At 38.7% G+C, this 22,603-nt stretch overlaps 1 protein-coding gene across 2 annotated transcripts in view; it reads left to right on the top strand.

Annotated features, from left to right (window-relative positions):
• Positions 1-22,603, top strand: part of COG5 (component of oligomeric golgi complex 5) — a 125,916-nt gene that overhangs the window by 85,368 nt on the left and 17,945 nt on the right. For both annotated transcript variants that reach the window (XM_081800706.1, XM_081800705.1), the window contains 5 exons: positions 994-1,104; positions 2,573-2,635; positions 12,491-12,594; positions 16,320-16,557; positions 22,071-22,147. In XM_081800706.1, the coding sequence (XP_081656832.1) occupies positions 994-1,104; positions 2,573-2,635; positions 12,491-12,594; positions 16,320-16,557; positions 22,071-22,147 (593 nt within the window). The remainder of the gene's footprint in view (positions 1-993; positions 1,105-2,572; positions 2,636-12,490; positions 12,595-16,319; positions 16,558-22,070; positions 22,148-22,603) is intronic.

Here is a 22,603-nt window from a genome sequence, read left to right as displayed (position 1 = left end):
GCGCCTGGGTGGCTCAGTCGTTAAGCGTCTGCCTTCGGCTCAGGTCATGATCCCGGAGTCCTGGGATCGAGCCCCGCATCGGGCTCCCTGCTCAGCGGGAGGCCTGCTTCTCCCTCTCCCACTCCCCCTGCTTGTGTTCCTTCTCTCACTGTGTCTCTCTCTATCAAATAAATAAAATCTTTAAAAAAAAAAAAAAAAATCTTTAAAAAAAAGAAAAAAACAGTTGTTACAGAGGACTTGATTAAACTCTGATCAATATGAGAATAGTTTATATGTAGATTCTTTTCTCATATCAAACTATAAGAATTCTAAATTAACTCTTTAAGCATTACATGTCCTCTCCTAAAACTCATGTGTTCAGAACTAAATTAAAGGTGAGGAGTAAAAAGTTCTTAATACCACTTCTACTGATCATCTCTATACAGTATAATCTTAGCTAACTTCCTTTTTCAAGCATATTTTTAATCTATAAAAATGAAAGTAAAACCCTCTTTTCGCCACCTATTTCATGGAGTAGTATGATGGCTGTCAGATGTAAATAGGATGAAGGCTTATTTTTATTCCTCCTTCCCTCCCTTCCTTTATTTACTTTTCTTTTTTTTTTTTCTCTTGTTTTTGTTTTGATGGCTTATGTCTGAGTTTTTGAGTGGAAAGACTATTGGCAGTTGCCAGAAGGTATTCCCTGAGAGTACTGTGCTGATGTATGAAAATACCAGCACATCCTGGGCTTTTGCGTCACATGTACCTCGGGTCCATCAGCTCTGAAGTGTTGATGGAAGATGTTCTTGTGCACACAGTTGGGTTAATTGGGTTTCCCCATTCATGGTGTTCTCTCTACAGGGGTTCCTCCTGGCTGTGCCTGAAGTCCAACACTTGACTTGGATATTTACAGTTACCATTTTATTTATTTTTTTTTGGTCAGGAGGGCATGAGCTTCCCTGTTAAATATGAACTATCATCTTGGTAATTTCTTTTTGTGTTGAATTCTTACAGCTCTCCACACAAGGAGATGCAAGCCAGGTGATTGGGCCTCTTACAGAAGGGCAGAGAAGAAACGTGGCAGTAGTGAATTCACTGTATAAGTTGTACCAATCAGTAACAAAGGTAATCTTTATTTTCTTTTAATTAAGTTCTTTTGACTTAATTTCAGCTTCTTTCTTTTCACCTCAAATTTAGACAACAAGGAATTATTATTTAATTTTTGGCAAAAGAATACAATGAAAACCTGATGACCATAAAGTAAGCTGCAGAATGAACTCTTCTTAACAGTACTTGTTCCTGGCCTTTATCATTTGTGTCACTTTTCTCTATATATTTGGTTTAAAACATACGAACTCTAGATCATCAGGCTTGGTTGGTATAGTCAAGTTTATTGAGCAAATGATTTAAGGGTAAATCATATGTGTTTCATACCTATTGAAAAGCATAATTTCAATGAACTCTTAATCCCTTCAACATGGAAAGATTCATCTTTGCACAAAGAAGGGGGGAAGGAGCTGCATTAAACACAGTGAATTTTTATGTTATAATCACTGATGGCTCCTTGGAAGTAGAAAATATATATTCTTTTTGCTGTTGTTTTACTAATGTAATTTTTTAATGATGAACTTTAACTTGTTTGCCTTCATGTATTATTTCTAAGATGAACTGTATTTATAATTACCGGGAAAGCAATACTTTCAACCCAGTCCTTGAATTGAATAGCTCATGTTTTCTCTCTATAAATTATTTCCAAAATATTTAGTAAGTAGAGAGGTAAATATTTAGAAGACCTGAAGGAAGCTAAAGGTTAGGGGACGCGTTTGAAAACATGACCTTTAATTTGAGCTTTAATATGCTCGATAGGGTTTTCGAATAATTTTAAGTGACTATTTACGTAAATTTTTAACAAGTCCTTTTGTCAATTAGGAGTTTCCAAAAATGTGTATGTCACACATTTAACAATATATTTTAAAGCATTAACAAGTAAACCTCAGAAAAGTAAGTAACGGAAGTAAATAAAAAGAATAAGTGATGTATTTTCCATTCCCTTTCATTATTACTCTAAAGCATCACAGTCAATGAAAGTATCTCTTTATTTAGGCTGATTTAAATGCTTTTATTGATACTTTTGGAATCTTCATTATATTTGTATTGATTTGTAAATATTTGATATTTGTATTTTAAAGACTTGTTGAAAATTATAGTCAGCCTGGAGAAAAGTGAATTTTTTAAAAGAAATATGTAAATACAGCTTTAGACTGACCTTTTCAAGTTAAAACTTTGTAATTAAAACCTATCTAAAGTGAATAAAGGAAAGTCAACTCTTAGAACTCTTAATGTTTTGATTATTTGAAGTATATAGTATAATTGCTTTATATAGTGTAATTGCTATATACAGGAAAGTAGTTTTCAACCTATCTTAACTAAGAAATACTCATGAGTTTTTAAAACATGTATGAGATATGATCTAAAGTAATGATACTATTTTATGTGTCTGTGGAAACAGTTTTATCATGTTATGACCAAAATTAGTATTTATAAAAATAAATGACTTAAAACTTTAACTGTATCAAACAAAACCTTGTTCTAGGTGGTTTCCAGTCAGAGCTCATTCCCACCAGCAGCTGAGCAAACTATAATCTCAGCCCTAAAGGTAAAAGAATTTAATCTTTGACTCTATATATCAAAGTGGGTTTTAGAATTGTTTGGATGAGTGGGAGATGTCACATTTTAAAAATAATTCCAAATCCTCTGCACATACCAAAAGTAGCTGCTGATAATTATCCTAAAGAGAAAGGATACATGTGTGTTTATATTTTCTAGAACTTAAAAATAGACCCTGTTGGTGTCTACAGATTGTGTTCTACTTATGAGAATTTTATCATAAGCAAGGGAAGCAAGAGTCTTCAAGTATTCGCTGTATCTTAGGGCAGTACAGCCTAGTATGATCCCAGTAAAGTGGTGATTCTCTATGAGGGTGATTTTCCTGAGGGAACATTTAACAAAGCTGGAGATGTTTTTGATTGTCATGACTAGGAGTGGGGTGCTCTTGGCACCTAGTGCCAGGGATGCTGTTAAACATCTTGCAGTGCATAAGACAGCCCCCGACAAAAAGAAATTACTGGGCCCAAAATGTCAATAATGCCAAGGTTGAGAAACTCTAATGTTTATTTGTAAGGTGTGAAATCAGGGTAAATTCCTTTTTTTTTTTTTTTTTTTTTGTACATATTAACATAAATATACTCAGGAAGTTTAATAAAATATAATGTTGGTATGAGATTCAGAGCCGTATGTAGTTGACAGTAGATAACTCTTACAAAACAAGGATATCATTCATTTTAATGGTAGTAATAGCCTTTATTTAGCACCTGCTACTTGCCAGTCACATGCCATATATTGAAATGTTACAGCAACTGTTCAAGTTGTGTATTATTATCCCTATTTTACACAACTTAGGAATAATAACTTGCTCAAAGTCCTGATGCTGGTAAACTCAGACCTCACTGACGCAAAAGAGTTGTGTCTACTACACCTTGCCATCATCATTCATTGGCTTACTAAATATTTTTTTTTATATTTACTAAGTAAATAATACTGGATAGCAGACTCTGGGGCCAAACTCCCTATATATGAATGCCATCTCAGCTATTTAACTAGCTGTAGGACCTCAGACAAGTTAAATAGTTTTCTCTTGCCTTAGTTTCTACATCTGTAAAGTGGTAAAATATAACTGTACAAAGGTAATAGGTGTCAACAGTTGGATGGACTTAGATCACCTGAGTAGAGTTAAAAGAGAGGGAGACGGAGACAGACACTACCAGTGAACTCCAAGGAGAAATATTTAGAGAGTAAAGAAGCTACAGAGAAGTAACAGTGAGTGTGACGGAGAAGCTTGGGAGGGGATGATTTCACAAATCATAAAGGAGAAGGGAACTTCTGAGGTGACATGGATGGGGATTTAACAGGCCCCCAAAACTTAAGGACACCAAATTCATATAGGAGGGTAGGAGAAGACAAGTCTGTTTTCCCCCCAGCACAGTGAAAGCACACTTGGATGTTTTCTCTATTCTCTTCTTTTCCCCCAACATGCTCATCTCATTGTGATGAAATATTATTCAAGCTGCCATCATAAAATAATTGTTTTTATTAAGAGTTCTCTAAGTTATTGATGATCAGAAAAATATAAAAAATCAGGCCAATATGACAGACCAAAAGGTCTTAGCATTCTTGTTTCCAGGCAGGGAATTTACATAGTCTCCTTTTCTGTAGTTCCACATTTTTTTCCTTCTCTTCTAGCAGTAGCTTTCGAACATATTTTGATCAATACCCAAGATAAGAAATAGATTTTAGGGGTGCCTTGGTGGCTCAGTCATTGAGCATCTGCCTTTGGCTCGGGTCATTATCCCCGAAGTCCCGGGATTGAGTCCCGCTTCACGCTCCCTGCTTAGCGGGGAATCTGCTTCTCCCTCTGACCCTCACCCCGCTTGTGTTCTCTCTCTCTCTCAAATATATAAATAAAAATCTAAAAAAAAAATAGATTTTACTTTGTGACCCCATACACAATACATAAGTATTTATAAATATATACACACACATAATTGTATATATATAGAATATACATCTATATGTATTCCTGTAATTGCACAGAACAATATTTTTCCTTATTTTGTGTGATGCATGCTTATATCTTCTATACTCATCTATTACTTTTTTTTTTAAAGACTTTATTTATTTGAGAGAGAGCACATGCATGCAGGGTGGTGGGGTGCTGGGCAGAGGGAGAAGGAGAGAGAGAATCTTAAGCAGGCTCCACACCCAGCACGGAGCCTGACAGGGCGCTCAATCTCACCATCCTGAGATCATGACCTGAGCTGAAATCAAGAGTTGGCCACTTAACCGACTGAGCCACCCAGGTACCCCCACTCATCTATTATTTTTAAAACATTCTGATAGTGATTGACTAAACTGATTTTTTGCTCCTAATGATCACAGCTCATATTTTGAGAAAGTCCAGTCTGTGGGTTAAGACAGAGTGCCTACACTTTGCCTGATAATAAAAGTCTCCTGACAAATTAAAAATAGAAATTCTTCAGGGACACCTAGGTGGCTCAGTCAGTTAAGCATCAACTCTTGATTTCGGCTCAGGTCATAATCTCAGGGTTGTGGGATTGAGTGCCACGTTGGGCTCAGCACGGAGTCTGCTTGAGATCTCTCCCTCTCCCTGCCCCCCTGCACTTGCTCTCTCTCTCTCTCTCAAATAATAAAATCTTAAAAAAGAAAAGAAATTCTTCAGAGACTATAATTCATTCCTGTTGTTAGTCACTTGGGGCTGGGAGTTGAGGCTAGTGCAGGGAAAAGGGCTCTCATCTTGGGTTTGCTCACTAGAGCCCGGGCTTCGTGTAGTTGGGTACTGTGGTTGCTGAGGCATTGCCAATTTTGTCCTTGAGAACTGGATGGAAGAAGACTAGCAGTTGGTTTAAGGCTCCCCTGCAGTGGCCCTGACAATTAGAGACCTAATTGCTTATGTTTTTTGTTTTTTTTTTCTTTTAAAGATTTTATTTATTTGACAGAGAGAGACAGCGAGAGCAGGAACACAAGCAGGGGGAGTGGGAGAGGGAGAAGCAGGCTTCCCGCCGAGCAGGGAGCCCGATGTGGGACTTGATCCCAGGACCCTGGGATCATGACCTGAGCTGAAGGCAGACGCTTAACGACTGAGCCACCCAGGCGTCCTCTAATTGCTTATGTTAACAGAACTCAGAGAAATAGTTTTGACCTTGCTTTTTAAGTTAAATCATATAAAAACCATGATGACATATTAAGTAAAAAACAAAACCCTCTGACTTAGAGAAAAAAGAGAACTTTGAATTTTAAAATTGTAGGAGACTTAATACATTACTTTGAATTAGGGGTAGAATGTTAGCATGCAGAAGTGATTGCAGCCAAGAACCAAAAATCTATATGCTTTTATTATTTGATAGAGAAGATTTTTTTAAAGATTTATTTCTTTGAGAGAGAGCAGGGGGAGGGGCAGAGGGAGAGAATCTCAAGTAGACTCCCCACTGAGCACGGAGCGAGATGCAGGGCTTGATCCAACGACTATGAGATCGTGACCTGAGCCGAAGGCAGACCCTTAACCGACTGAGCCACCCAGGCACCCCTTGATAGAGAAGATATTAAATATATGTTTCACTTACTAAAAATATAGGTAAGGATACATAACAGTCTTTTCTTCTCTACCTTGTTGAGATTTTATCCAGAATTAAATGTTATTTTAGCCTTGAGGTTTAACATCTCATAATTATCTACTATGTCATGGATGGCATAATTAATATTAATTTAGAGTCATTTCATTATACCCACCTCAGCTGTAAGTAACATTTAAACACCTTGGCCCAGTAATTCTGATCCATTTATTACTGTGATTGTTTTATACAGGTAGAGATTATATTGCTAGGTTTTTATATGACACTTTTTCATTTCTCCCTTATTGTGTGGTAAACATTTATGTTCTATATGAGAGAATAATCCAGATTGCTGAGGCTTCTATATTTTTGTAATCTTAGCTATTTTAGGTAAATCTTTGGATAATGTATGGCACACTTCCCTGCTTTGTAAAGAGCTTGTGAAATAGAATCTAGTCTCCTTTCTTTGTTCTCTCTAGTAGTCCTTAATCCTCTACCATTCTTGTTTGTGTTTCCCCTAATTGGGAAGCCTTACCCAGCCAGAATGAACATTTTCTGTGTAAACTATCATATTGTATGCAAGTAGATGCCTGTTTTTCCCCATCTTGTTTCACTGGCTAGGACCTCTAGTATAAGTCTAGAACTGGTGAGAGTGGATGTTGGTCAATGCTTTCCTGACTTGGGGGAAAGCACTCCATCTGTATTCTTCTATTTTAAGTATGATGTTAGATGGCCTTTATCAGATTAAATAAGTTCCTTTCTATTCCTTGTTTACTGACACTTTTTTTTATTATAAATGGTATTTCATCAAGTAGTTTTTTTCTCTTTTGAAATGATCAAATGGTTTTACTCCTTTATTCTGTTAATAAAATACAGAAGTTTATTTTCACATGTCAAACCCACCTTGGTTATGATGTATTAACCTTTTTATGTATTCCTGGATTTGATCTACTTAATTTTTGTTAAAGATGTTTGTATCTATAGTCAAAAGGGATACTGGTATATAGTTCTCTTGTAATTTCTTTGTCTGATTTTGGTATCAAGTTATTACTGCCCTCATTAATTAGGTTTGGAAGTATTTCCTCCTGTTCTGTTTTCTGAAAGAACTTGTATTGTTTTCTTTCTTACATGCTTAGTAGAATTCACCAGTAAAGCCATCGGGGCCTGTGGTTTTCTTTGTAGGAAGTTTATACCTACAGATTCGATTTGGTTAGTAGGTAAAAGGCTATTCAAGTTATCTGTTTCTTTTTGAATGAGCTTTGATATTTTGTGAATTTCCAGGTGTTTGTCTATTCATCAAAGTTACCTGATTTGTCAGAATAATGTTGTACGTAATATTCTTTTACTAACCATTTAATGTCTTTAGGACCCATAGTGATAACCTCTTTTTAATTGTTTCTATTGGTGTTTGTGTTCTCTTATTTTCTTCAGTTTAGCTATGGATTTATCAGTTTTGTTGGTCTTTTCAGGGAGCCAACTTTTGACTTTATTGATTTTTTCTATTGTCTTTTTTTTTTCCATGGGTTTCTGCTTTTGTCTTTTTTATTTCCTTCTACTTTGGATTTTCTTTGCCTTTTTTTTAATGTGCATTATACCATTGATTTTTAGACCTTTTCCCTCCAAAAATAAACTTAACAAGTTGTAAATTTCACTCTAAGCACTTCAATTTTGATATGGTACGCTTTTTATCTTCATTCAGTTTAAAATATTTTCTAGTTTCCTTTGCAGTTTCTTCTTTGATTCATGGGTTATTTAGAAGTGTTTTTTTTTTTTTTATTTCCAATTACTTGTGATTTCCTAGATGTCTTATTGATTTTTCAGTTTAATTTTGTTATCATCAGAAAGCATACTCTGTATTATTCCAGTTATTTAAATTTATTGAGTCTAGTTTTATGTGGTCTGTCTTGGTGAATGAACCATGTGTGATTGCCAAAAACGTGTAATCTACAGTTGTTGAGTATAGTGTTCTATAAATATCAGTTAGGTCAAGGTAGTGGTAATGTGTCTAATGATGATGTGTTCGGATCTTCCATGTCTCTACTGATATTCTATATAGTCGTTCTAGCAATTGCTAAAAGACAGAAGTTACAATTTTCTACCATCATTATGGACCTTTTAAGTCTGTCGATTCTTGATGCCTTGATTTTGAAGCTATTTACTAGTTCTGTTGAAGCTATGTTACATATGTATTTATTATTGTTACATCTTCCTGATGAACTGATGCTTTCATCATTATGAAATACCTCTCTTTAGCTTTGTTAATACTTACTGTAATGCAGTATATTTTATCTGATATTAACTTAGCTACTTCAGCCTTTTTATGCCAATGTTTACATGGTACATCTTTTGTCCATTTACTTTCAACTCCTCTGTGTCTTTAAAGTATATCTCCTATAGAGAGTAAATAGTTGTCTTTTTGTCTGTTCTGATAATCTCTACCTTTTTTTTTTTTTTTTTAAGATTTTATTTATTTATTTGAGAGAGAGAGTGAGACAGAGAGAGAGAGCATGAGAGGGGGGAGGATCAGAGGGAGAAGCAGACCCCCTGCCGAGCAAGGAGCCCGATATGGGACTCGATCCCGGGACTCCAGGATCATGACCTGAGCCGAAGGCAGCTGCTTAACCAACTGAGCCACCCAGGCGCCCGATAATCTCTACCTTTTAATTGGAGTGTTTAGTCCAGTGATATTATATAATTATTAATAAGGTTTTATTTAGGTGTATAGTTTTATCTGTTTTTTGTTTATCCCATTTGTTTTGTTTTTTTATTTTGTTTTTTTTGCTTTCCTCTTTTCCCCCCTTTTCTGTCTTCTTTTGGATTCTTTGAAATTTTTTTGAATTGCATTTTAATTTATTTATTAGATTTTTCATGTGATTTTTTTAGGGGTTCTTCTGTGGATTACCATATACATCCTTAAGTTTCCATAATCTTCATAGAGTTAATATTGTGCCATGTTATGTAAAATATAGAAACCTCATATTTATAGAAGTACATTTACATCTGCATGCATCTAGTGCAATTTTTTTTAGTTTAAAATATCCATTTGGTTCTTTTTTACACTTTCAGTCACTCTGCTGAGGTTTCCTATTATTTATTGTAAGCATTTTTTTTTTACCTCACTGAGGTTCTTGCCTAATAATGATAGAGTCTGGATCATCTCAGGGTTGGCAGCTGTTGATCTTTTTCCTTGAAAACTGACAACATTTCCAAGCTTTTTGTATATGTAGTAATTTTTAATATATCCTGGACATTGCGAATGTTATGTTGTGTAGACTCAGTATTTTTTTACATTGCTCTTGAGTGTTGATGGTATTTCTTTAGCAATTAATCAGCCTGATTAGATTCTAATTGTACACTGTCATACCTGCAGCTGGCTGTGCCTCAGACCTCAGTTCAGTTCTCAAGAGTGGTTGCCAGCCACTTTGTGTTTGCTTTGCACAGGCATGGTTGATGAGTCAGCTGAAGAGTAGTGCAGAGTTTAAATATAGAATTAGGCATTCTTCTTTGGCTCTGTCCTTTCTGAAGTTCCCCTCTCACTCTCTGGCAGCCCAGGGCTCCTTTCCGTTGTTCCTTTGGCCTAAAAGACTGCTGGATTTGTTTTGTTTTTTTCTCAGGGTTTTAGCCACCCTGCCTTGCCACCAGCATGACCGTAGGCACTCTCAGGGCAAAGTCACAGAAAATGAAGAACTCACTTTCTTCTGTTGCTTAGTCTAGATTTCCACAGCCCTCTAAAACTACCTGCTTTTTTCCCATCACTAGAGCCCTCCAGTATGTTGTTTATTTGTCCCATTTGTAGGAGGGTCTGTAGTTAGATACTCATTCCTTCATATCAGAGTAGAAAACTTGCTCTTCTTTCTTGAAATCTTGTCCATTTATTTCCACCATACTCTAAGGTCTTTTCCTGTTTCTCTGCTGCAAGTGGGCAGAGTGGAACCAAAAGCACATCAGAGTCACGTACATCTAGGAAATCCCAGCCCATCTGCTTGCTCACTTAAGGACAGTGTCCTTCACTTCACTTTAGTTTCCCCATCTGAACTTAGAGATTTTAATATTCTTAGAGGAAGGAATAATTGAATTTTAAGTGGAATTATAATATGTGAGGCACATAGCATAGTACCCAGCACATAATATATACTAAATAAAAATTTTACCCCTCTTAGTCCTTCAAGGGTTCCTCCTCTTCTGAATGACTTCAAAATGGCATTTAGCCTTACTCTACAAACCATCATCTGGGATCTCACTGACTCTTTTGGCTTCATCTTCCCTCTTAAAAGCCAAAGATTACCAAATCTAGTCAAAATGTGTCAAGAACTACAAATGTAAATATTTCAGTACCTCCAGGATAGCCCATGTGGATTTCCCATAAGCCCTTCAAGAAACTCATGTCCAAATCTGAACTCATCATTTTCTCTCTCCATCCCCAAATCAACCTGCTTCTTCTGCATTTAGACATTCAGTTAATAATATCACCAAATCATGAAAGAAAAAAAAAATCTAAGTGTATCCTAAAATCTTTCTGCTCCATATTTCCCAAATGTAATTACCAAGTCCTGCTGTTCTCCTTTTACAGTGTCTCCAGCCTGTCTCCTCATCTCTGTTCCTACTGCCTCTGATTTGGTTTGGGCACTCATCGTTTTGCTTCGAAGCTGCTACTGCCTTTAGTCTATTTACCCAGTCTACTAGCCAACATGATGTTTCCCAAATTCAAATCTTTGTATTTTTTCATTGCTTAAAACCCATCATTGGTTTCCCATTCCCTTCAGAGTAAATTCCCAACTCCTAGCAGCCTACACAGAGTACATCTGCTTCATCTCCCTTCCACATGGGCAGGTACCTCACACTCTGTGTGGAATGCTTTGCAGTCGAAGGCTTCAGCTTTCCCAGGCAGCTGTGACTTTAACATATGCCCTCTCAGCCCCATCTTTCCTCACTTGGTTCTTACTATTTGTCCTTTGAAATTCAATTTAGGCAGTGCCTTTTGTTTTCCAGATCATCTCAGTGTAAGGGAGGTTTCTCCCATGATCCCAGAGCACGCTATAGCGCACTGATGTGACTATAAGTTGTTATCTGCTGTCACTGGATTGGGAACTCCTGAGGGCAAACTGTATGCTGTTGCTCAGGCATTGTTCACTCTCTCTCCTTGCCTCCCTCTCTCTCTCAATCCCAACAGATAGTAATTTTACTTTTATCAGAGTCTAAGGGCTAGAGATGACATTTAGGAATTTAATGAATAAGGGTCCTATTTAACCTTTCCTGATTGATTTCTATCATTCATATGAACCAAATGCCATCCATCTTCATTATATGTAATCATCACTGGGTGGCTCAGTCGGTTGAGCGTCTGCCTTCGGCTCAGGTCATGGTCCCAGGGTCCTGGGATCGAGCCCCACATCGGGCTCCCTGCTTGGCGGGGAGCCTGCTTCTCCCTCTCCCACGCCCCCTGCTTGGGTTCCCTCTCCCGCTGTGTCTCTCTCTGTCAAATAAATAAATAAAATCTTAAAAAAAAAAAAAAAGAAACATACATGTTTAAATTTTAGATTTTAAGTGTGTACTGAGGCCCAGTCAATATTTTCACACTAAAAACCCATAACTTAGGCCAAGCGGTCTTATATAACCTAACCAATAGTTATACTTCACTGTTGAACAACTCTCACCTTTAACACTTGACATTTTGAGTAGTTCTTTGTTGTGGGAGATTGTCCTGTGCATTGTAGGTTGTGTAGCAGCATCCCTGTCCTCTACCCACTAGAAACCAGTAGCAAATGCCCATGCCGCAGGCTCCGGTACTGGGTATTTGTGACAAAAATTGGAAAAGGAAAGATGGTGCCAAGTACCAAAAGTATTCCTACTAAATAGGAACTTAATCCATGAAATGCCTAAGTCTTCTGCCCTGTAAGAATCACCAGCATATTTATTATATTCACTCTGCTTAAAACCATATGATGTTGTTCCAATTTTGAAGAATGACTTTTGGTCTTGCCGCACTCTTTTCAGAAACTTTACAAAATGTGTTCATTCGATCTTTGTAAGTGGCACTGCTCCTCTCTCCTCCTTTCTCCAGGAGCTCATTTGACCATGAAACTTCTTGAAAATTTGAGAGAAGTGGAGGAGTTGAAATTTGCAGTGCCGTGTTTCACATATTGTCAGCTTTAAAGATCATTTCCAACAGCAGTTGGGAGAGGAACAGACTTCTGTTGAGTTATTACAGTTCAAAAACTGTATATAGTTGGGATTTGATATAAAAACTTTTAGTCAGAAGGCTTCTGCCATATTGGATTTCTTTGTGTTGGTCTTTAATTTTGCCTGCCCTTCCTTTTTCTTTTTAGACAATCCATGCTCTTATGGGAAGCGCTGTACAGCCCTTACTGACTTCAGTGGGAGATGCCATAGAGGCGATAATCATCACTATGCATCAAGAAGATTTTTCTGGGTAAGCACTTTCAACCATAGTTTTCACGAGTCTTTACTGCATTTGTTTTTCATTTACCTACCCCCACTCTTCATCCCTAAGTCTGTTTCCACCTAGGCCTTGTGCCTCTTGTGACCGGTTTGGCCTCCAGCCTCATACTACTTTATCCATTGTGAGCGCCATTAGCTGATTAAAATTTTTCAGTTCTTGTTTTCGTCATTTCTCTCCTGTCATTGAAACAGAATCATTAACGTTTGTGGGACTCAGCTTGGCACTGCAGGACTTCTGGTAGTTGGTACCGTCTTCTCTTTTCAAGCTGATGTTGATCCTTCTCTCTCACAAATGCCCTTACTTGAGCCTCTAGCATAGGCATGTTATTTCTTATATAAGATGTCCCAGCTCTGCCACGATGCCAGTCTGAATCTTGCTCTGGCCTTGAAGGCATGCTGTATCCCAACCACCTACAAGAATCATTTTCCTTTCTCGGAGTTTTGTGGCAATCCAATCTTGCCGTATCACACCTAGCCTAAGCAACGCTTCGGGAGTATTCCACAGCTGTTTACAAGAGTACTGCTTATCTGTCTCATATGTATCTTGAGAATAAAAATCATAGGTCCTAACCCAGTGTTCACTGAAATGTTTTTAAGGAGAGTAAAGTAGTTTGAGCTCCATGTACTAGGACATTATTTGTAGAGAATTTGGAATAGTTATTTGCACATGCTTAGAGTGATTTTTTTTTTAAACTTAACCACACTGTAGAGCTAAACATTCAAATATTAATACATAGATATGTGTTTTGTATTCATAGTTCATAGTTAGTTTTTGAATTTTCCTATTTATATTCATGTTGTTTAAATATCTACTTTATTAAATGTCCAGCCACTAGTCTAGCTGTTTGTAGAAAATTGTGTGAACTTTGCACTGTCCTTCAATTTTTCACATCACTTATTTCATTCACAAAATATCTTTTGAAGGGTAAAAAGGTCGCTCTCTTTTTAATAATGGAATGAAGCACAGAGGGTAAGGTGGATTATACACAAAATGCTATAATATTTGGAGATAGGAATACAAAACTGCTGATTTAGCAGTATTTGGAAGGAAATGAATTTTGTTCAAAAGTGATATGAAATGTCCCAGTTAGACCAATCCTCGATGCCTCTGCAAAGGAAGCAGAAAGTAAAGGCTCATTCTGTAAGAGTGCTCAGCTCCTTACATCAGCAACTGAATTGGTGAACCTCAGCTAGTGCCTGTAGCTAGTGGCTTGGACATTAAAAGTTGGTCTCCCTAGTAGCTATGTCCTTACTAGTTTGCCTAAATACTAGGGAGCTGGATTACCACTCACAGGTTGCCACGAGTAGGAAGCATTATTTTAAGGTGCATAACACTGCCCTTAATTTTTTCCCCGAATGGCTTTTAATGGTCCCATTTCTGCTCTCTGTCTATATACAGCAGACTTTTGAGATTCCACTCGGAGTCGTTTTCCGTCTGTGCTGGTAGAGGAGTGTGGGTCTCTGTTGCTTTATGTTCTATTTAGAATTATTACCCCAGGGCAGTAATTTTCTCACTTTCTAGAACTTTGTTACTAGTGATTACTAGTAATTCTGTCATTTCATTTCACATATGAAATGTTTGGCTTGAATGAAATATAAGGTGAAGTTAGATGAAACTATTCAAGAAGTACGAATCACTTTTACAGTAGGGCCAGCCCCCAGGTAGTAGGTGATAAAAATAGTAGGGAACACCTGCCCTTGGAAGCCCTCTATATTTATTTTAGGTAAAGGGAATAAAGCAGGTTTAACCTTGTCAGCCAGCCTTATATGGAGTGTGGTTACAGAATCCCTCTGCTATTTAAAAAGTAATGCTCAACACAGTTTCCTGGTATTTGAAATGTATTTAATAGGACCAGTGTTTCTCTCCAAATTAGATAAAGCTCAAAATATAAATGTCTGATTGACATAGTACATTGATTGAAATTCTCTGATTTAATGTAAAACGACTTCTCTCTGATTATAGCTTTGAATGGGGAAGGAAAGGCAGTAAAAGTAGGAAGACCCTAGACCCTGAAGTGATAGATGTGCACCTCAGCCACAGGGAGAGTGCACAACACACCCCAAAAAGATAGGGGACCTGAAGATGATCATCTACCATTTCTCAGGTGTACATCCCCTTCAATTTCTGCACAGCTTACTATTGCACTTGATCAGTTGAAAATCTCTTACTAAAAGCTTCGGCATAATTGGGAAAACTGCACTTTAGTGGTGGCCAAGCAAATTTCGTATTCTAATCAATTTAAATCAAGCTTTTAATCCACACTAAGAATTGATAATACCTATTTCAAAATTTCGTCTGATGGATTATTTTACTTATATTGACACATGCTTGGAACTGGTTTTAGTATATTATTTTCTAATCCTCATGGAAATTATTTCAACTGACCAGATGAAAATTCTTGAAACACTCCTCCAGAGTAGTACAAGGTAACAACAGCGCTTTTGATAAAGCATAAGAAAACATGAAAGAGATTGGTACCTTTTTTTTTTCCAACCTAGTCTGTTGAACTGAACAAAGATAGGCTGTGCAATGGTCTGAATCTGGCACAGCCAACCCCACCTAAGATTGCCGTCATTGACTGAGGCTGTACCGAGCAGCACTCCACTGTGACACTGAATACAGCAGTGGTCCATCATGCTCCCCCTCGATGGCCTTGCCTTAGTTAGGACATTCTTTTTTACACCTGAACAAAATCTCTCCCTTCTGGAACTTAAAACTGGTTTCTCTATTTCTATCTACTGCTGGAAATAGAAGGCCTTTGGTTAACATCCTCTGATAATAAGCATTCATTGCTGTCTTTGAAAATAATTAAGTTCACCTCATTCTCTTGCTCTAGGCATTTGAGTCATATCTGTTGTTCTTTAGACCACTGCCACTTTTTCTACGTCATTCTCAGAATATGGAAACACTCATTTTTTTGAAGACGATTCAGCACTTTGTAGCCAATGATCTCATTGGTTAGCTAATTAATATCAGGTGATTTCTAATTTTGGTATAACTTCTTTCCTATAAATATTTCACATTCTTTTAATATATTCCTTAAAGAGCAATTATAAACACTTATAAATTATAAATAGTATTTCATGGAGCATCAGCTGGCATCATCTGTTGATCCAAATTAAAGCCTTTGCAAACCTCATCATCTGGGAGGAAAAAATTGCATACCATGTGTATTGTTACATAACCAGTTCCACAGGCAGAAATCTACTATTGGCCTGATCAGATTAAATAGCACAGGAGCAGAAATATCTTTGCCAGGAATTTGTTTGGGGAAGGCTGTGTTTTCTGCCCTTACAAAGTGTAAAATGCTATTTCAGGCTTCATTATTGATTTATTCACTAACCAGGCAAAACATATGAGTGGATGGAGATTCGTAAAGCTGAGAAGGACCTTGAGAGGTCAGAGAGTACATAAGGCACTGTGTGAATCACCCGAGACAGATGGTTGTCCATTTCATTCTTAATAATCTCTAGGTAAATGGATTCTAAGATTTCTTCAGTAATCTTCCTAGCATCTTAAAACAGTCTTTATAATTTATACATTGTTTTATGCTCCTTAACTCTTAGTAAAAATAAGCAATACTTTTTTTTACCACTATGGGAAAAAATTGCTTAGGATTGAAATAGCAGGTGGGGGAGGGGGGCAAAAGTGGAATAGTGGCTGTTAGTACATTGGCTGTTTTTTCCCTTTTGCAGGTCACTATCCAGCTCAGGAAAGCCTGATGGTCCTTGTTCTCTGTACATGAAGGAGCTTCAGGGTTTCATTGCCAGAGTTATGAGTGACTACTTTAAACACTTTGAATGCTTGGATTTTGTCTTTGACAACACTGAAGCTATCGCCCAAAGAGCAATTGAACTTTTTATCCGCAATGCCAGTCTCATAAGACCTCTTGGTGAAGGTGGGAAAGTACGACTTGCTGCTGATTTTGCTCAGGTAAATTGATGCATCGCTGCAAAGGGGGAAATGTTCCAGCCTCAGTATTATCTGTTCATTAAAAGACTAAGTATGTATTCTTTAGTGTTTTAAAGAGTTGAAGCAGAAAGAAAAATAAATTCATTTCAACTGAATTGGTAAGAAAAAGAGAAGAGTTAAAAGAGACTTTCATACCAGATTTTTTTTCTTTGTATTTAATAAATGAATCATCACTCATCTTTGAGATTTCAGGGTTAAGTGAAGTAGCTCATTCCATAGTACAGAAATATATCTCACTTTTACATAATGTAGGGCTTTCTTACTATTTTATTATCCCATGAGGTTAGTATTGAGAAGAGTAATTGGTTGATTCTGCTGGGAAATAATATAGGCAATGACATTTCCTCCGAATACTGTAAAGGGGCTGTCTGTTGTTATGTAAAGAGTAAGAACTCCCATGCATCTGTAATCTTCTAGTGGCCAGCTCAGTGTTCCAGGACAATGTTCTCCATTTAGATGCACAGTGGGCCATGTACAATAGAGGGTCTGATTATTTAGTCTCCCTTTATTGAACAGAGTACCTTTCTTGTGTATGGCCAGCCTTGAAATAATTCCAGGCTCTCAAACCATGATCACCTCTTACAGGAAAGGGTTTTTCCCTTTTTCCTTTAGACAGATTTTTCTGAAGCCTTCCAAAAGTATTAGAGGCAAAGAAGAAACACCTCAAACATACACCTGAATAAAAAGGTTTCCAAACAGATCACTCGTATTTATATAGCATGTCAAAGGTGGACTCATTTTTTATGCTTTTCACAGCTGTTAACTTTACTAGTCTAAAGAGTTATTCAGATGGATTATTCATAATTTGCCAGATCCTGCCAGCTAATAAAGATAGTCAAATTTAATGGCCTTATTTATCCCTGTGTGTATCTGGGAGCAAGTCTGGGTTCATTATTCCCACTCCAAGGAGAAGATGTCGGAGACTCCTTGAACGGGGGGTGGTTGTCAGACTCATACCTGATAAAGGTCCAGAGGGAACAGGTACATTATCTAATGTTTCAAGAGCTGGGCTCTTTGCATATTAATTGGCCTAGAATTAGTCATTTTCATCCCCAAATGATATGCCTGAGGCCACTAGACCATAGTAAAGAGCCTTCCTTTGGGAAATATACCTTAGGTAGCCTAGACATAAAAATAGGAATTAAATGTTGCTCCTTTGACCTTTCTCATTTTCAGAAGCTTCCTTCTCATGCCCTTGTACATTGTGCTTTGTTGCTACAGGTAAACTTCAGCTTAAAGAGGATTGTATATAAACAGTGTGTTACCCGTCCCTTACTGGGGTCACAGGCTGCTCATGGAACTGAAAACACTAGGACGCACCAAGTCCTGCTCTTGTGTGTTAAAAACACTGTGGGCTCTACTGAAATGAGCGTCTGTTCTCTTTTTCCCCCTTTCCTCCTGAATTTTGTTTTTCTTTTCCTCTCCTCTTCCCTCCCCTGGCCTCCCTCCCCCACCAGTTTATTTGCATTCTGCTCCAGCTGGTTCTTGAGTCACTTTCCTGGAGGCAGCACTTCAAGTCCGATTAGAGTGGCAGTGAGCGAGAGATGGCCAAAATGAGAGTGCCGGCGCGCGCCAAGCAGGCTGTTCGTTCCGCGTTTTATTTTAATGATCTGCTCCCTTACGAATCTTGAAAGATGGAAGGCATTGTCCCGTAACCCATGTTACCACAGCCAGCTCCTGTTCAAAACGCAAAGCCCCCAGCGGCAGGTTGAGCTCCCACCCCCGGAAACTGCATTATTCAGACTTTCACTTGGCATCTCTTCTTTCTCGTGTTGCCCAATCAGCCAGACCTTTTCTCGGGTCCCTTCCCGTAAGATGAATGGAACTCATTGGTCCTTATGACCAACTTACTCTACTCAACCAAGGCATCCTGTTTTCCATTTCTTCAATAGCGAAATTGCAGCATTTACTCGGGGCAAAGCCGTGCAGTGACGACGATGCTGCGGTGCAGGTGGTGCTGACCCCTTTGTCCCCTCCCAGACAGCGTGTCCCAGTGTCAGAGCAGCCTGCCCCTCACCTTGCGGCCGGTTCTGCACCCTGTGGCTTGTGGGCACAGGAGAGACAGGGAAGTGCCCTCACATTTGGGACCAGTAGCTTTGGCAACAGGATCCAGCTACTCCCCCCGCCCCATAGTTAAGAAAACGACAGTGAACTGGGGGTTTTGTTTAATTTGCCAAACCTGCAGTCGCGTGATGCAGCCCCTTAGCTTTCAGGACCGTGCTTGGTTGGAGTATTTTCCCAGTGAGTCAAAAACACTTAGGTATTACCCTGACCTTGTTTGTATTCATGACAGGCATCGCCTGGGGACTAGAAAGCCTTCCGACTGCCTCATTATTGAAAGTCCTGTCAGTTTGTTTTCAAAATGAAACAAAGCCAGCGAGGCCACTGGAATCAAGAACACACAAATCCTCTCTGGGTTTTAAAAGTGTTCTTGTGATAAAAGTGCCTACTCATTCTGGCATAAATGCAGAAAGAGAAAGAGCTCAGGAAGAGACCCAGGGAGTAGGTTTGGAATTGCTGAGTATTTGTCATTTGGTCCAGTCGCAAAGGCAGATAGTGGTAGATTTTAAAGATCTCTTCAGGAACCCTAAGCTGTCCCTCCTGGCATTGCACAGGTGAGAGGGAAAATAGTTGCCGGGTGCCACCTGGAGGGCTCGTGGTGAGGGAAGCACCTGACATGCAGCCTCATTAGGAATCAGGTCATGGGCCTGAGGGGGCTTCCTACAGGTAATTGATTTCCTGCTGTGACCACATGCTCTCTGTGTCGACACTCCACACAGCAGTTCTAAAACACTCAGCTTGGTCAAGGCCACTGGGGTCTGCTGACTCACAACCTCTTGGGGGATTTGTCCACACTGCCCTCGCCCCTCGATTTCGTTTCTTCCCCAAGGGAAAGGATGGCTCGTGGAGGTGGCATTAAATTACTCATTCAGTGGTACTCCTAGCAATTTCTATTTATAGGTCTCCCGGTGCCCTTTAAATATATATGTATCTGTATTTCTCTTTGCCCAAATATATGCATTTAGAAAAGAAAACGAAATAATGAGGATTTTCACAGCAATTGCCTTTTCTCCTAAACAGTGTCAGGGCCGGAGAGCCGTAGGAGCATCCAGACATGCCCCGTGGCTAACCAAGTGTCTGCGGTGGGGCCCGGGCCGCTCTAATTAGTTCACCTTGCCTGCCTCTGACCACTTGCTCCCTGCAAGCCGGGAGCGGGAGAGAGGCCTTTGTACCTGCCATTTGTGTATCCACAGCTAGGTGCAGAGTCACCTCCTCCAAAAGGAACACTCCTGCCCTTTGGAAACATGGCCTTTATTGTTTCATGGAATTCTGGCAGAAGAAAATGGTTTTCAGTACGCTGGAGGTCCTTTATTTATTTTGGAATTGTACTCTGGTATAGAAATCTCCTGTATCATCATAGATTACACAGCAGTTCAAGGTCATATTCTCTCATGTTGTAATTTTTTAACATTCCATGCTGCTCAAGTGCTAAGGCAAAGGTTTTTTGGTTTAATCTTTGAAGATGGAGAATCTACTAGGGTAATTGAAAAAAATGTCAAAAATATTTCATGAAAACACCTTATGTAATTTCAGTTTGTAAAAACCATAACACACACACACACACACAATTGCAGTTACCAAATGAGGAATACAGGATAATAACATTTTTACTTTTGTGCTCAGTGTAAAATAAATGCCACAGTCTGAAGAAAACCAGCAACTTCATCAGGTGAAGAAACCAAACAGGTCCCAAGGACCCACTGTCTTGACATGAGAACACTGACTTCAAGCTGCTCTGTTTTGCTTTGTTGGCAAGAATCCTGACTTTTTTGCCTCAGATTTTTCTCTTCTTATTTACTTAATCTTCTCTATTTTAGAGAGTTTTCTAACCATGTTAAGGTTTCCCTCTAGGACATAGAAGACATACTCTGTGTCTTCTATATGTTAGGAGAGAAATTGACCGGTTCCACCTAGAAATTCCACCAGTTACCCTCAAGACCATCTCAAGGAAGCTGCCCACCAGGTCCCCTGTGACAGCTCGTACACTTGATAGCACACTTCTAAGTTTGCTTAATAATAATCAGGTGTGGGGGCGCCTGGGCAGCTCAGTGTCTGACCTCGGCCCAGGTCATGATCCCGGGATCCTGAGATGGAGCCCTGCTTCCTGCTCAGCAGGGAGTCTGCTTCTTCCTCTCGCTATCTCTCAAATAAATAAAATCTTTAAAAAATAATAATAATCAGATGTGTATATACATGTATGTATATGTGTATGTGTGTGTGTATAGATCCACATACCTTTTTTATTTTGTTCAATAATAACTATATTGTTTAAATAAATAAATAGATATCCCCTTCTTCACTAAATTTGAAAGAGCTCCCTAAAGGCAGGACAGTCGACTAATTTATCTTCTCATCCCCATGTGTAACTCGGTGCCTGGCAATTAACAGGGAGTTAGAAATGTTTGTCAAATGAGTGATTGTTTAGGTCTCCGCAGTTTCCCAGGGGCAGGAGATTTGAGCAGTATTTTAGAAGGATGACCAACAGGACAGAAGCCCCACTTTCCATTCCTTTGTTTTTCTTGAAGAAAGATGCTTCATTACTTTTTTCAGAGATTTTCTAAGCTATTCTGTACCAGAGTCCTGTTGATAGCAAGAGCGGAGAAACAGTTTGTCATCTGAGTCCTCCGTCTGTGAAAACTTTGCACTTGCTAGAACAGAGACCCTAAATCTCCATTTAATGACAAGTAAAATTTCCAGCCAAAGAAGGAGAATAAAGAGCAGTGAAACCAACAGGTCTTGAGTCAGGAAGCAAATTAATTGGCTAATAATGTAACAGGGGGAAAGTTTAAAAAATACTGCTAATAATTGCCAACATTGAACAAGCACCTGCTAGGTGCCGCGCTCATATTGCTTTGTGAAATTATTTGGTTTCTATAGTTCTGTGAGCTAGCACTATCTCCACTGGACAGACGAGGAGCCCGGGGCTTACGGAACTGAAGTCCAGGGCGGCACAACTAGTCGTTGTAGGCTTGGCATTGTGACACACGTGTGCTGCCTCCAGAGTCCGTGCTTCTAATCACTTGGGCCAGCTTGCTGAGGGTTGTCATTGTTTATACTTCATATGAAAAGGCTTGTGATGCCTACTTCAAGTATAGGCACACAGTCTTAAAAACCTTGCCTCCTCCAGTTTTTCAGTGGAGAAAAGAACCGAGTTTCCTCCTTTTACATAACCAAAATGTGTTTTTCTGTGTTCTTGAAGGAATGGTCTCATGTTATTCTCCTTTAGTAACAATAAATGCAAAAGTCACCCAAGTTCGTGCCTTTTATTAAATTTAATTGACTTTCAAAAATTGCCTCACAGTCCAGATAAAAGTAAGTTTATGGCAAGCTTCAACTTTCTGTGATCCAGGTGTGTCCCCCGTTCAACACAGGCTTCTGACATTAACACTGTGGAGTATCTTTTAATGTTTCAGATGGAGTTGGCTGTGGGTCCATTCTGCAGAAGAGTATCTGATCTAGGAAAGTCCTATCGAATGCTGAGGTCATTCAGGTGAGACACTGTTCTATTATTGCAGTTGATATATCCATATCCTATTAGCAGATAAATCCTTTCCCCACTATTCATTTTGAGCTATATGAAATTGCCAATATTCAACCGTTTTGTGACCTATAACAATGGCAGTTTCATATGGTTTATCTTAAAAGTTATTATTCAAACCAGAAACCCATACAGAATTATATGCAATGATGTGTGTGTGTGTGTGTGTGTGTGTGTGTGTGTGATTCTTGAGTTAAAATTCACAAGACTGAGCTGATAAATTTTATTATGCTCTTTCTGAGGGGAATTTTTTTTATTATGTTAATCACCATACATTACATCATTAGTTTTTGATGTAGTGTTCCATGATTCATTGTTTGCGTATAACACCCAGTGCTCCATGCGGAATGTGCCCTCTTTAATACCCATCACCAGGCTGACCCATCCTCCCACCCCCCTCCCCTCTAG

Source organism: Leptonychotes weddellii, chromosome 12 (assembly GCF_054177405.1).
Source record: "Leptonychotes weddellii isolate Sample4059 chromosome 12, ASM5417740v2, whole genome shotgun sequence".
NCBI classification, from domain to species: Eukaryota; Metazoa; Chordata; class Mammalia; order Carnivora; family Phocidae; genus Leptonychotes; species Leptonychotes weddellii.
Note: the sequence above shows the minus strand (reverse complement) of the source record. Positions and strands in the feature narration are given on the sequence as shown.